This window comes from Nyctereutes procyonoides, unplaced genomic scaffold (genome assembly GCF_905146905.1).
Source record: "Nyctereutes procyonoides isolate TBG_1078 unplaced genomic scaffold, NYPRO_anot_genome, whole genome shotgun sequence".
NCBI classification, from domain to species: domain Eukaryota; kingdom Metazoa; phylum Chordata; class Mammalia; order Carnivora; family Canidae; genus Nyctereutes; species Nyctereutes procyonoides.
This window is the reverse complement of record NW_026575030.1, coordinates 40,960,842-40,977,053: the sequence shown is the minus strand read 5'-3', so window position 1 is coordinate 40,977,053 and position 16,212 is coordinate 40,960,842. Positions and strand designations below refer to the sequence as shown.

The following is a 16,212-nucleotide window of genomic DNA, read 5'->3' as shown; positions in this document are numbered from 1 at the left end:
TAAAATATTTATGATTTTCTGATCTATCACTGATATTTAAAATAGTAAAACTTGAGGGCAAACTGGGTGTTCAGCAATGAGGAAATGGCTAGGTGAGTTATGGAGAACTAGTGATTTGAGATCTCACACAGGAACTAGATTATATAAAGTTACTTCTAAAACAGGGAAAAATAAGACTGGTTCTATTTTATTTCCTACCTTTCTGGCTTCTTAGTTTTTTTTATCCTTGGTAATATGTGGTTCTTTAAATTTTAAATTAATCAAATATGAGGTGAGAGGATCAGCATATATAATTATATGTACAATGAACTTCATTTGTATAATATATGATAGAAAAGGCCGTAAGGAAATACATAAGCAGGCTCACAGTGGTTATTTATGCATGGTAGGATTGTGAATCATTTTGTTTTGATGTTTTTCTTATTTTCCAAAATTGCTGTAATGATCACATACTGATAATCTGGAATATGATTGTCAGACTTCTAGTATGACTGTGGCTTAGGGTTGAATCTCTTTAGTGTTCTTATCAGAACTATAGAGAGTGAAATGAGTAACTAAATGAGTTTCTCAAATGTCAGTTGCAATGAAAGTAGGGGAAAAAGAAAACTGAGAAATCCCAAAATATGTGTTTGTGTTGATAAAAATAATTAAGATCAAGACCAAATGGTGCAGAGGGAGGTCTGTAGGAAGCAGTGTGGGGAGAGGTGGCAGGAGAAGCAGGAAGAAAAGTCAGTGTTGAGGGGTTGGGGTAGTAGCAGATTTCATAAACAGCCAAGAGAAATGCACATCCAGAAGGAGAGGGTACCGCTCTGAGTGGGAGTTGTTAGGAACAGAGCTGAAACCCAACAAGCCAAGCCCTGGGGAATGTGGAGAATGAAGGGATAGAGAATGACCAGAGCCTCAGAAGTGGTAGATCTCAGAAAGTGCCAGGAAAAGTGTACCTTCTAAAAAGTGAAGGATTCACCTAGGAAGATAAGAGCCATGGTGGAATAGGCTTGTGAATGAAGCTGAGGAACATGGAGCTGATAGTAGAACTCTTGATATCTTAGGTTCAGAGAGGCAGGGAAAACTCAGCTACACAGTTATGGTGCATTCAATGGAAACTTGTCTGTCCTTGTAAAACAAAGGTGGGAGAACCTCGAGTTGAGGAAATCCTTGAGGAAAGTCCTTACTGCTCCACATTGCCCAAAGAGTCCCCAGAAAATGACATGTCTAGGGAAATCCAACCTTTCAAATGTGAATGGTAAGCAACGAAGATACTGCTTGCTATATTCCAAAGTACTACACAAAAAATGTAAAAAAAAAAAAAAAGCTGAGAAAAAATATTTTAAGGATAAATTAAACTCACTAGAAAAGCTTGCATGAAAAACAAGATTTGCAATTAGACATTGCAACATTAATTTTTTTATTACAAAGTAACCATAAAGCAACAAAAGCAAATTTAAACAAGTGGGATTATATCAAACTAAAATCTTCTGCACAGCGAAGGAAATCATCAACAAAATGAAAAGGCAATCTACTGAATAGGAAAACCAAGAAAGAGTCTGGAATTCTAGTCCTATTTGGCAGTAATGACACAGCATCTCTCCTTCCATGATGAAGTGTTGGCAAAGGAAGTCAGCTAAAATATAAGGTTTATGTAAGATTCTGAGACTCATAAGATAATTGTCCAGATGTCCTAGGTTCAGTAAAAGTCACCTGTCATAACAACAATCAGGAAGATCTAAGATGATTAGGAAAAGGACAAAAATAAATGTGACAGAGTTTAGAATTATCTAAAAAAAAGATTTTAAAGCAGTCATTATTGAAAGTTTTAACAGACAATAGCAAACGTGCTTTTAATAAATGGAAAAATAGGAAGCCTTGACAATGAAATGGGAAGTCTCTGAATGGAAAAGGAAGACATAGGAAGAAAAAAATGAGAAATTTAGTACTTAAAAATACAATAATAAGCAAGAAAACTAAATATGCAATTACCCTACAATCTAGCAATTGCATTCCTGGACATTTTTCTCAGTGATAAGGAGGCTTATATAAGGGACTCACACAAAAAATGTATACATAAATATAATGACAACTTTATTTGCAGTAGCCAACTTTTAGCTATTTGCAATAGCCAAAAACTGGAAAAAAATGGATATTCTTTACTAGATAAGTAATTAAACTAACTGCAGTATATCTATAGCATGAAATACTACTCCTAAATAAAAATTAGTGGATTATTGATTTCTATAACATAGATGCATCTCCAGATAATTACACTGAGTAGAAAAATATCAAATCCCCAAAGGTTACATATTGCATGATTCCATTTATATAACACTTTGAAAAGATGAAATTTTATTAGAAAATTCTAATGTATAAATGAAGTTCTTTTAAAAAAAAACATAGTGATGGTGGGTGGTGCCTGGGTGGCTCAGTTAATTAAGTGTCCAACTCTTGATTTGGGCTCAGGTCATGATCTCAGGGTTGTGGGATGGAGCCCTGCATCTGTCCCCACACCCAGTGGGGAGTCTGCTTGAGATTTTCTATCTCTCCCTCTGTCCCTTCCCCTACTTGTGCACTCTCTCTCTCAAAAAAAAAAAAAAAAAAACAAACAAACTTTAAAAAAAATCATAGTGATGGTGATAGAATTATAAGAATTCAGGTAAGAAAGGATAGGACAATAAAAGAGAAGGCTATAAAAATGAGTAAAGGGAAATGGATGGAACTAAAAAACAATGTGCTACAGAAAAATTTCTATAAGACAGAAGGAAGACATAATTAGGTGTTCCAGGGAGAATAGAAACAGCAGAAAGCACAGTATGGGACAGAGCAAATAAAACTAGGCAATGCAAATAAAAAGAAACAAATATAAAGGAAAAGATAAAAAGGATTAGAGTAGGAAAAATAGAAAAAGAAGGTAGGCCAAGGGAATCCAATACAGACATAAAGGATGCCCTGGATGAAATCAAAGGTTTTGTCAAATGGAAATGAGGAGAACTATAAAAAGACATAATCAGAAACATAATAAAAATGAGAGACTTTAATTCCCTTCTCTCAGGAAACTCAGCTCTGGTGGCCAACAATTAAGTAAGGGTATAAAAGATCTGAATGACATAGTCAATGAGCTATATATTAATAGCTGACAATACTTAACAATATGGAAACAGAAAGTCACTGTGACTTGGCAGTTTTAAACACTTAAATAACACTTGGATCTGAATTGGAAATACAAACCAAAATTTTGCAGTAAGTAAAGAAAAAAGTAAGTTCTTTAAAAACAAATAATCCCAAGCTAACCTAATCAGGAAAAGGGATGAACAAATCCACAAAATACCCCAAAACGTGGAAATGGCCCTACCCAATATTATACTTAATAATAGTTCTAAAATTATTAAAGGAACGTGACATCATGCGAGATTAGCCACATAGACAAAATTAGACTTGTGAGATAAGAAATAGTATTCCAAAACACATGGTAAGAATTTACAATGTGATAGACTGTGACGTCACAAATCAGTAGGATAAACAGAGATTTTAAAAATAGTGCTGGACAGTAGATATCCATGTATGGGTATGTATGACCAACCTCTGCGAGTTTCAAACTTTTCTTCTGCAGCTTCCTCACCATCCTCAGCCTCCCTAGAGTTGAAGAGATTTAGGGCCTTGTTCTGGATTAGCTTTTGGCTTAAGGGACTGTTGTGGCTGGTTTGATCTTCTCTCCAGACCCCTGGAACTTTCTTCATATCAGTACTAAGTCTGTTCCACTTTCTTATCATTCCTCCGTTCGCTGGGATAGCACTTGTCATTTCCTTCAAGAACTTTTCCTTTGTTTTCACAACCTGGCTCACTGTTTAGTCCAGGAGACCTAGCTTTCAGCCCGTCTCAGCTTTCAACATGCCTTCCTCACTAAGCTTAATCATTTCTAACTTTTGATTTAAAATGAGAAATGCGTGACCTTTCTTTTCACTTGAACAATTAGAGGCCATTGTAGGGCTATTAAGCAGCCTAATTTCAATATTATTGCATCTCAGGGAATAGGGAGGCCTGAGGAGAGGGAGAGAGATGGGGAAACATCTGGTCCGTGCAACAGTCAGAACACATTTGCTAGTTAAATTCACTGTCTTTTAGGGGCAGAATTTGGTGGGGGTGGGGGGAGCCCAAATTACAATAGTAACATGAAAGATCACTGACCATAGATCACCATAACAAATATAATAACAATGAAAAAGTTTGAAATATTGTGAGAATTACCAAAATGTGACACAGAGACAGGAAGTAAGCAAATGCTGTTTTGCTGCAAAAATGGCACCACTAGACTTGCTCAAGGCAGAGTTGCCACCAACCTTCAATTTGTAAAAACCACAATCTTTGCAAGCATAATAAAGTAAAGCACAATGAAACAAGACATGACTTGCTAAAAGCCATACAATAAAATACAGAAAATTTAACATAAAAATAAAGCTCTTGTGTATGTATGAAAACAGACACACACACACATACACACACACGCACGCACGCACCTGCACTCAAGAAATGTCCAAAGCTAAGCAACAAAGTCAAACAATTTGCAGCTTATATAACAAACAAGAACTAGTGTTCCTAACACATAAAGAACTTGCAGAAATCAGAAAGAAAAAGCAGCAGCAAAATAGAAATTTGGTCAAAGGACAAAAACAATTTTCCGATAAAGAAATACAGATGGCTCTAATGTATATGAAAAGATGCACATAGTCATTTCCACAGACTTAAATGCAAGTTTCAAATTATATGGTGACAGTTTATTTTTCCTGCCCGATAGTAAACAATTCAGAAAAACTTCCGTACACTTTGTTAATGTAGCTCTGGGGGAAATGAGGTTTTTTTTTTTTTTTCATACTTTACTGGGGGAGTACAAACTGCAATGCGATTGACAGAGGGCGATGTAGCAAAGTCTGTTAAACAATCCTACAGATGTATTGTACAGATAATTTTGCGTATATTCAAAATAATGTATAAGGCTATTCATTATTACTTTGCAAAAAAGCAAAAGATTCAAAACAATGCAAAGGCACATAAATAGGTACCCGATAATGTAAACGCTGGCACATGTGCGTGATGGAATACTATACAGTGTGCAAAAAGAATGAGGTGTCTTGATAAATATTCATAGGGAAAGATCCCCAAAATCCCTTGCTAAATTTTTAAAAAAGGTATGGTACAAAATAATGTAGATAGTGTGTTATTGTTTTTTTTTTTTTTTTTAAGAAGGAGTAAACAATAGGAATTCATTGCTTCAGCTTCTCTACGTATGTATATACCCTGGGAGGATGCAACAGCAAGTGAGGTCACCTCTGGCAGGTTTGAATGTGGATGCAGAATGATGTGGACAAGGGCAACGATGGGGGGGAGATTTTTCACTACACATATTTTATACTGTTTGGATTTTTGAACCTTATGAAAGTATAATCCCTCTAAAATTTGATGGTACTATTATAATCAGAAATTGATCTCCTTAAATTTTACGATCTAGGTCACTCGTCATATTTGTTGAGTTAGCTTATGCTCTTATTAAATATCTGTAACGCGGCATGATTTTGTTAGCTCTTAATACTGCAGAAATTAGTTTACCATTTCCATTGGGCTGGTAATTTCCAGTAACGTCCTGTTTTCACATTCCCTAAAATGTAGCTGTGACAAAGATCCTCAGACCACCGTCATTGAAAATGGCAGAAGCCAGCAGGGCCGGTTTTCCTTTGAAGTGTTCCGATTTGTGAAACACAAGAATCAGAAAATGTCCACCGTCTTCCTGCACTGTGTTACCAAGCTCTGCAGAGCTGATGACTGCCCCTTCCTTATGCCTGTATGTTTTTAGCAACTTTATTCTAAATTGTCAAATTGATCTAAGCTCAAAGGTTGTCAAGTGTTAGGAACTAATTTCTGTACCGAAAGTGCATGTGTGTCAGGTGAGATGGTTTTAAGTAGAGTTTATTTATTCATCCAATAAAGATCTACTGAATGCCTACTTTGTGCCAAGCATAATACTGGGAATACAGACACGTGTGCATAAATTCTGAACTCATTTAGCTTGTGTTTGAGGACCATGACATAGTCATGGAAGAAAATAAGACAAAAATGTTATGGGGCAAAGGCAGACATATATGGGTTGTGGTAAGAGGCAGTATTCACCATTGTGAGAGAGCCAGAGTTTGGGAGGTTTGATGGAAGAGGAAGACGTGAAACCCGGGGTGTGATTTTGAAGGTGGAGAAACCCTGAAGCGATAAAATCAAGAGTGTGAGAGACACTCCATGTCATAGGTTGACCAAATTCACAGACACATAAGACAGAGTAACCAGGGAACTGCCAAGCTTTCAGTAAGGTGATGGATTAGAGTTAGAGGATGAGTGGAAAACCTATGGAGGGGGAAGGACTGGCACTAGAAAGGTAGATTTGGGACTGATGGCTCAGGAATCCCTTGGATTACAGGTTAGAAAAGGTGTGGATCTGAATTGCATACAGCCATCATTAAAATGTTGATCCATTTAATAGTGAGTAAAAATATATATAATATATATTTATTATATATAAAATATTATATAATATATAATATATATAATATATTTATTATTTATTATTATTTATATAAATATATATATATTTCCGACAGGCCCCTAAGGTCACATCCATATTAACCTGAGGAAAAAAATGAAGCCACATTTTTTATTTAAAGTAGCTTTAATAAGTTTTTATTCATGTGCAAATTCATGCATTTCTTCACAACAAGTGATGGCTTGAGTCCTAACCAGCTATGTCAGATGGGGTTAAATGGTGAGTCCACATTACCTTGACTCTGTGCTGACCGACACTTCTGGAAAACATTTATTAAAGGCTTGAGAGAAATAAAAGTAGAAAAGTTTGATAAACACAGCTCCTTTTCAGGAGAACCACTGAGCTATGTAAATTAATGAGGCAAAGCACAATTATAACGGGAAGAAATAAGAAATGTGGCCCAAGCCAGGGTAAGAGACGCTGTAGCAGTTATATGCAAAGTAATTAAATAAATGCACAGAAGTAAATGAATAAAATTAAACATGTGGTATCTCTTCCAAAAGAATCTGCTTTCCAAATGGCCATAAAGAACCAATTTTGTGCCGGTGTGGAATCTCATTTGTTTTCATTAACACCTCAGATTTGCGGCCACAGAGAAAGGAGGGATGCGGGGAGGAGGACCACTTGGAGCCCCCCGAGCACGTCTGGAAACGCCGTCCTCTCTGCTGGTCCCATCATTACTCGGAGTGGTAGGAACATTCCTCCTTTTGTGTGTAGTAATAGATTCTTCCAAAATGGCTTATTACTTGGCTTCTAAGGAGGACTCAAAGTGCTTTCTAAACAGCACTAATTAACTGTGAAACAAGATAAACTGCTAAGCAACTTTAATTTCACAGTAGTTTCCTGTTTACTCAACTTTCACACAAAGGGCAATATTGTCTTTACAATATTTCCCTTTGCACGCATGCACGCACTGCGCATGCACACACACAGATAGACCTGCTGGACGTGTGTCACTCTCCCCTTTCCCGAGCTGCTCTCAGCCCCAGAAGATGGGCCCATGTGAACTGCACCCGTCCACTTCTTTGCCATCCAGTGTTTGCTTGGGTATGGCCAGTAGGGTGGCTCAATCAGGGGATGGACGTGAAGTCTACACAACTTCTCCCAGACAACTTCCCCCACAGAACTGGAAACTCCCCCCTTGACCCATAGCCCAGGGAACTTGACTTTTTCGTGTGAATTCCCTATATCTTTATAAATAGTCCTATTAAGCTTTTCTAAAAAAGTTCAAATACCCATGTGAGTAATTTGTTTTCTCCCAGGATCCTGAATATTACACACCCCTTCCAACGCACTCAATCACAGTCATGAATCTAATAGACACACTGTTGATACACATATATCCTCATGTACACAAATATGAAACAATAAAAGTGTGCATGTGCATTTATGCACACACTCTCCAAAGGAAAATTGCTTTGTATCAGTGTGAACCCAGAGACATTCAGAATCAATTGGATAAAACAGATGTGCAATGTAAATAACACAAACTTAAGTCAGAAAAACTGGTTCTAGCTCCAGCTTTTATCTAAACAAACTATGTGACTTAGGATTTTATGTCACTTCTCTGGGCAAATATTTCTTTATTTCTAACATGAGGGGTCTGAAGAAGTTGGCCTTAAGATTCTAACTTTATAGCTCTAAATTTTGTCTTAAAAAAGGCAGAATTATGGTCTGGATTATATTGTAACAGTTTTTTTCTGAATTTTATATGAGCCATAAGGCTATTATGTTTTGAATAAGTTATCGTCATTTTCCTCCCATAACTCCTGTTCCACGGTGAAAAGAAAGCTTTGCCCGAAATAGATAATTAAGCAAAATGTGGTTTGGGCCTAACAAGTCAAGACAATTGCTTGAATTATTCACTCCTCTGTGTTTGTGTAGACAGCATTATTTAAAAACAAGCCAGTGTGTTTTTAAAACTAATGCAGAAATTTATTAAATATGAAATCTCAGACTTAGTCTGCACTCCCTGAGGTTTGGTATGTGTTTTGAGTGGTTTGAAAATGACTGGTTTGTGGTTTGTGAAAGGCCCAATTCTTATCTCTGTCCGGCTGTCAGAAATAGCTCATAGAATTACACTGCATGAAAACTCTTGTTACCAATAATTAGGAATGCTTTTGGGTAGGCACAATAAAAAATATTTTTATTTCTGTGGAACATATCTAGAGTCAGTTTTGTATAAGAAAAAAAAAATAAAAACCTTGAAAGTGACATCTCTCTGCCCTTGTTGAGTAGATGGCTTTTCCTCATTAGCCTCCTTGCTTCTTTCTTACCTGGGTCAAATCAAATTTAAATATTATACATTTTGATTAATTTGTTAGCATAAGAAAATTTTTTTATAAAGACCAACATTTCTAAGACCCTCAAATCCCAGTAAAGATTACCAACTAGAAGTTTCTAATACTACCATAGCTAACCAGCCATGCAGGTTTGTAGGGTTCACCTACACCATATTCAGTTGCCCAAAATATCTGTGCTAAAACCTTAAGGAGCTAATGCCCTGATCATAGTGCCTCTGATGTCATGCCTGAATTTCTTCCTTTCCAATTTCAACCTATTTTCACCTCAAGGGTAACATTCATTTTCCTTTTATTTTTTTAATATTTATTTATTTATTTATTTATTTATTTATTTATTTTTAATTTATTTATTTATTTGAAAGAGAGAGAGGGATCATGAGCAGGGGGTAGGGCAGAGGGAGAAGTAGGCTCCCCACTGAGCAGGGAGCCTGATGTAGGACTTGATATCAGGACTCTCTGGGATCATGACCTGAGCCAAAGGCAGATGCTTAATTGGCTGAGCCACCCAGGCACCCTAACATTCATTTTCCAACACAGTAGTATTGTCTTGGTTACCTCCGTCTCCTCATCATCAAAGCCCCCAAAGAATCATGTTCAAACCTTCCAGATGCTCTTGATTCCTCTCTTTCTCTCTGCAGACTTATTTTTTATAATTTTGATAAATAGCCATAGGAAGGTGCTCATTTTGGGGCAATCATGGTGACCCCACTGTGTGGAAGGCCATATATAACAATGTTTACATTATGATACTACAGTATCATAATTTAAAAATTATTCAATTCTACATAAATACAGAACTCAGAAATCAAGCTATATCCATCCACAGGAAAATTCTATGTAAACGTAATGTCTGGCTTAATGACCAGGGCTACCTTCTTTTCTAAGTTTCACTTTATTTTTATCTTAAGTCAGCTAGAATTTATCTCTTCAGATCCAATGGCCGATTTTATATAGACAAGTCCAATTTCAGGCTTGATTTGCTCTTTCCAAAGCTCTCTGGTACTTGGGAGTTTTGCTCTGTTTACTCATTGAACCACTCCTTTCCCCTGGACATCTGACTTAGGTCAAGTTTAACAAGTTGTTAAAGCTCAGTATTTTTGTTTTAATGAAATCAAGGACATTCTGGTTATTTTTACCCAACATTGTAAATCCTTTTGTTGGTTGATTTAGCAAAATATTCATATTTTCAAAGTTTAAAATCCTCAAAATTCCTGAAGTATTCTTTTTTGTAAGCTTTTATTTATTTGTCAGAGAAAGAAAGAGGGAGAGAGCACGGGGGAGTAACAGGCAAAGAGAGAACAGTCTCTGCTGAGCAGAGAGCCCGATGCAGGACTTAAACTCAGGACCCTGGGATCATGACCTGAGCCAAAGGCAGGTGCTTAACTGAGCCACCCAAGCATCCCTCCTGAAGCGTTCTTATTTTATGCCCCCGCATGCTGTTAACTATTCACTAGGGGAATGCTTATCAAGGGGTAGAGTTCTGGAAATTCACAATTGCAAGTACCGGGAAACAATAGTACCTAATTGTTTTATTATGTAAATTCCAATGGAGAAGTCCAAGCCAAGCTAGTCAACCCATGTCATTGAGTTTTATGGGGAGTTAATAAATTCATTGGAATCTCCACATGGTACAGACACTCTGCTAGGAACTGCAAACACACTAAAGAATAGTCTCTGCTCTCAAGGATCTTAACATTCAAAAGTAGAGACAGACTTGACAAATGTAACACATGGTGGAAGGGATAAAGTTTGGAACTTCTCAGGGTGGCTGGGTGGCTCAGTCTGTTGTGCTTCCAACTCTTGATTTCAGCTCTGGTCATGATCTCAGGGCTGTGAGATTGAGCCCCCCCGTCAGCTCTGTGCTGGGTGTGGCACCTGCTTAACACTGTCTCTCTGCTCGTCTCTCTGTCTCTTTCTCGGGCGCCTGGGTGGCTCAGTTGGCTGAGCTTCTGACACTTGACTTTGGCTCAGGTCATGATCTTAGGGTCCTAGGATCAAGCCCTATGTTGGCCCATAGGGGAGATGGGCCTTGATGATTCCATCTCCCTCTGCCCCTCCCACCCTGCTTTCTCTCTCTCAAATAAAATAAATACATATTTTTAAAAAATCTCTCTCTCCCTATCCCTCAGCCCTCCCTCTCTAAAAAAAAAAAAGTTCAGGAGTTCTGAATTTGACATATATAGTCCATTTTACCATATAGGTAGGTAGCTAAAGATTAAAAAAGAGTTTGCTTGTGCTAAGAAAGGAAAAGTATTTATTCTGTATATATCTTTGTGCCAATGTTTACTTTTTCCATTTATTTCTACTACGTATATGAGAGAAAAGCAGAGAAAAAGAATTTATCTGCTGCTTCTGGCTTTCAAACAGCTATGGTATTGCTACCATTATTTTCTTCCTATGGGTCCTCAGCGAGCTGCATGTTTTTTGAACAGCCCATCAAGTTTAGTATTCCAATCTGTTCCAATTCCAGAAGGTTTCTTTTAATATATATGTATATGGTAAGACCAAGTAGGTATAAGAGAAAAAAAACAGAGTGTGTGGTGGAAAAGATCTGGAAAGTGTCTACCTCTCCTTTGGGACTAGACCAAATTTCAAGATACTGGAAATTGAAGGACACCAGAAACAGCTACTACATAAAGTGATTCTCTCTACCTTTATCCCCTATCAAATATAATTCCAAATAATATTCAAATATCACCTGCTTTGATTTTAGCCATCTGCCAGGGTAGGATGCTTTCATTTTTTTATAGTCCCAGAACCTATAGCTGGTATAGCTCATTTGACAGTTTGTCTCATGTGAGGATTTGTCCCACAGCCCAGGCCTGGAGAGGGATACCTGGGATATTGTTCCTACAGAAGTATTTGTGGTAATGTGGGAGAGAAGGGAATATTCTGACCTCTTTAAATAACTTCAGGATGCAGAAAATAGTGTGGGCATCCAGTCCTAGCACTTCCTTTTTTAAAGATTTATTTATTTATTCGAGACAGAGAGAGAGAGAGAGCGCGCACACAAGCATGAGACAGGGAGAAGGAGAATCAGGCTCCCTGCTGAGCAGGGAGTCAGATGTGGGGCTCCATCCCAGGACCCTAAGATCACGACCTGAGCCAAAAGCAGATGCTTAACCAACGGAGCTACCCAAATGCCCCAAGTCCTAGCACTTTCACCTAATTTGGGACACATAGGAGGGAGGAGTTTCTATTCTTTAACTCCCCCCCCCCAAAAAAAAAAACAAATAAGTGTGACTTGTAAACAAAGAATAAGTTTGAAAAAGGAACTTTAGAGCATTATATATTCTCCATGTTCTAGTGAGGCAACTTATCTGGGAAATCTTTTGGAAGAATTGATCACAATTCATTCATTCCATCCATTTCCATGAGAAACAAATGTCTTTACAAAATAGTGTTGGTTGGAGGTTAGGGTTTTCCTAAGGGTGTCCTATAATGAGAATTTGTGGCTTTTTTTGTTCTTTTTGTCTTATAGTGGTGCACTTCACCATTCTAAAGAATACTATAAATAAGCACTCTATTAATTTGGGGCATTGTAATTCAGGCTCAAACAGCAGAATCATCATTTCTACCAAGACTCATGTGTCTTAAAAGACATGGCATCAGATTGCCTATAAATATCACATCAGGTTCTCCCAATCAATTGTTTCAAATACTAATCCTGGGGTTTCATAGCTTAAGATATTCATCTTTATAACTAAAAATATTTTCCATACTTGGCTAGTTTATATTATTGTAGAAAAAGAATTCTGAAGCTGAGCTTTTATTTAAACCTGTTTACTTTATCATGGAGGCTGTGACAGATGGAAGTGTCTTCATCTGTAAAATGGGGGTAGCGATAATATCAAAACCATATGGCTGTTATGAGGACAAAATGTGATAACATGAAGGAGCACTTTGTAAACTGTATGGCATTACACACATGATAATTGTAATGATATTTAGACTCCAAAATCGAACAGTGAACTGCACACATTTTATGGTTCAAATAACGGACCTTCACAGACACATATATACTTTGTATTTAAGAACAAAAAGGAAATCCACTCATTGTGCATCATCGGGGTTAATGGCTATATGACTACCAAATGAGGAACACAGGTTGGGAAACCAGGTGAATCCATTCATTGCATCTATTATTATGTTTGCCAGGAACAAGTAAAAAACTGATGTCTTTAATCTTTTACATAACAGATGCAAAAAACCCTACAACTCAAGATTAGGAGCCATGTTTTCCTTTCATTTAGTTATTAAGTGTGAATTTATCTTTTTGGAACTTAAAATGATGTTTTTGCAGATTATGATGGGCAAATTGGCAACACTTAAAATAGAGCGGCACTAAATAATGAATATTTCTCTAAAACAAAATAACAAATGGCAGGTTATAGGGCTATAAAAATGTAATAGCTGTGAACAATTACTGCCCCCACTAACGTGACTAAAGAGATAATGACAAAGCAAAGTTGGCAGGAAAGAATATAATATAGTATATTTTGCAATTATATTTGTATGCCCGGGGCAGTGGCAGGGTTGGGCTTATGGAATAGAAAGATAATAAAACCTCAGACACGTGGAACAGAAAGAGAATGATTTAGGATGATTTTCATTATTGCCTTCCCCATGGAGCTTGTGGGTGAAGATGAGGGCACGTGTAGGTAAAAAGTAATCACAGAATTATAATAAACATAAGTAAATATTTAGAGATACAGTATCACTTTTCTTTTTCTTTTCTCTCCCAGATGAGACTCCAACCAACAATTCACAGCTTGGTAAGATAATGAACATATATTGAAAATAAAAGTATGATTTTCAAAAAATTTTAGTATTTTTTGACGATCAGTTGCAAAATTCTAAACAACTAAATATAATGAGTTCTGATTTTACGCATGTGTTATATTTTACATAACTGTTCACTGAGGATTTCTGAATTGATATGTGACCTGTTGGTCAGTTTTTATAGCATTTTATAGATGATTTTTTTTTGCCTGCCTATGGGATACAAGATATCTAAATCACATAATCCTTTGGTTATTGAATTATAGTCAAATAGATTATAGAATGAATCAACTTCATGCTGTTACAAGATACTAATGACAGATGTTTTGCAGGTATAAATGGGGATAAGGCGAGATAAATCTGATATTGGATTGTTCTCCTGTGTTTTATTGCTTGCAGGCTCTCCAAATGAACCTCCTTTCCAGCTGAATGCTGTCACCAGTGCACTGATATCGGGAATGGTCATTCTGGGAGTCATGAGCTTTTCTCTTCTCCTGTGCTCACTGGCCCTTCTACAAAGGAAGACACCCACCAATTTGGTGTTGAATGGCATTAGAAACCCAGTATTTGATTGACTGTAATGGTCCCTCCTCTTGAAAGAAGGATTCACTGACCATAGCATGGGTGACTGGTCAGTGTTTCATCCAAACTGAATGCCAGCCAGCATTTGATATTTGTAGGTTTGATAGGTTTCACAGTGTAGCTTGTTAGCCTAATGATAGCGAAAGAATTGTGGTGATATTGTTCTTGTCACTATGTATGTGGCCAGCCCTTTTTGTTTGGCACCAGTGGGTATAATGAGAGGAAGCGAACAATATTCAGGACTTAGATCATACAGGATCAGTCATATTTCATTTTATTTTAATTTTCTTTTGATTAATGGTTGTTATAGAGATAAAAGGTAGGCATAGAAAAAAGTACATTTGTTGCATTTTCCCCCTTAGCATTAAAACCCGATGTGATGGCATTTAGATTTGTATATGTGGTCCTAAAATGAAAGTTCCTTTTTTGTTTTACTCCAGATAATTCCAGCTTGGGGATATGTTTTAATTGGACTGGCCAATTCGGACACCTGAGATTTAATTACTCATTCTATAACCTGTGTTTTTGGCTGATTTCCATGTCTGATGACATTCATTAAAAAAAAACAAGACACCAACAACAAAACAACAAACTCTTGGGAAATGTATCTTAACCTAGAGCATCTACTTGTGTAGCAAACAGTAAAAATAGTCATTAATCTCTAAAGGATACTAAGTGACCCTAGAACATTATTCATTTGGTTAGAAATGAATGTGATCAGTTTTCTCCTGGTTCAAGTGAGAACATCAGCACATGTTGACTCTCCTCCCAGGTAAATAACTCAGCTGATTTTGCAGCTGTGTTTCCAGCAGTGAGGCAAAGGCAAAGATCATTCTTCATTCAGGAGCCATTACAGGAGAAAACAAACCATAGTTGTGGGAGAAGACACTGTCCCCACACATAAGTATAGTGTTCCCATGGGGGAATTTAAGAACCTAGTTTCCTTTTTTTCCCCCGTGACAACGAGGAAACTGGGTAAGTACGTTTTGCAGAACATTGTTGGAGTCTCTGAAAAAATGTCCTTTTCCCACAAATTTCTGATGCTGGCTAAACAAAGAATCTGGAGGAGCCCTACTTTCTAAGGTGTCTTCTTGAAAATGTCATGATTGCCATGGAATAAACAGTATTTTCCTATAATAGTAAACTGCAAGAAGTATGTGATCCTTTATCAGTTTTGTAAAAAAAAAAAAATGTTTCAAAGCCAAGGTTTAAGCAGCCTATGTTCTTATAAAAAAAATCAACTTTCTGTTTTTTCACTCTATCTACACAACTGAATAGAAGAATTCGGTGACAAACATCAAAACCTAGCATGTGTGGCTACCAGAAGTGCTATGCTAACTATAACAACTGCTGTAGAGACTAATTTCTATTCAATATTTGTGACCCATTATTCAGAACTTAATTTACTATACTATATGCAAATCATTATGCAATTTTAAATTTGTTTCAAATGTAGTTATGCTCTGAAGTTAATAATTAAATCAATCACCAAATCAAAAAACACCTTTTCTCCAATTTGCCTGAACAGATCAGAAGAAAGTGTTTCTATTATGATAATTAGCCATATGATTGCCTCACCTCTCTTTTTCAAGGTGTAGATACAGTCAAAGTGAAATGGGATCTGGAAAGTCTTTGGATAATTTATTTGATATTAAAAAATCTAACACTTAAAAAGCCAACCTCTTCTTCCCTGTGTTATTTCAAAATCACTTTGAAGTGACCATTCTGAACTTTTATCTGTATTAAAATTTTGTTTTCTACTTTAAGGGGAAAAAATCCTACAGAAAAAAAAAAAAAAAAGGAAAGACCATGCATGCTACCTATGTGACCTTTCATGTGCATGGATAGTGTTAGTCTGGTAGATCTGTTTCAGGTACTTTAAGTGAATTGCCATTAATCTGAGGATTAAATCCTGTGAATAGAACATTATCATTAAAACTAGTTGGTCAGTTTGATTTTGTGCTTTGGGGACGA

General features: G+C 36.7%; 1 protein-coding gene across 1 annotated transcript in view; it reads left to right on the top strand.

Annotated features, from left to right (window-relative positions):
- Positions 1-15,949, top strand: part of ZPLD1 (zona pellucida like domain containing 1) — a 250,430-nt gene extending 234,481 nt beyond the window's left edge. The window contains exons 10-13 of the mRNA XM_055316249.1: positions 5,653-5,824; positions 7,152-7,260; positions 13,620-13,649; positions 14,056-15,949. Coding sequence (XP_055172224.1) covers positions 5,653-5,824; positions 7,152-7,260; positions 13,620-13,649; positions 14,056-14,231 — 487 coding nt within the window. The 3' untranslated portion in view covers positions 14,232-15,949. The remainder of the gene's footprint in view (positions 1-5,652; positions 5,825-7,151; positions 7,261-13,619; positions 13,650-14,055) is intronic.
- The last annotated feature ends 263 nt before the right edge of the window (positions 15,950-16,212 follow it).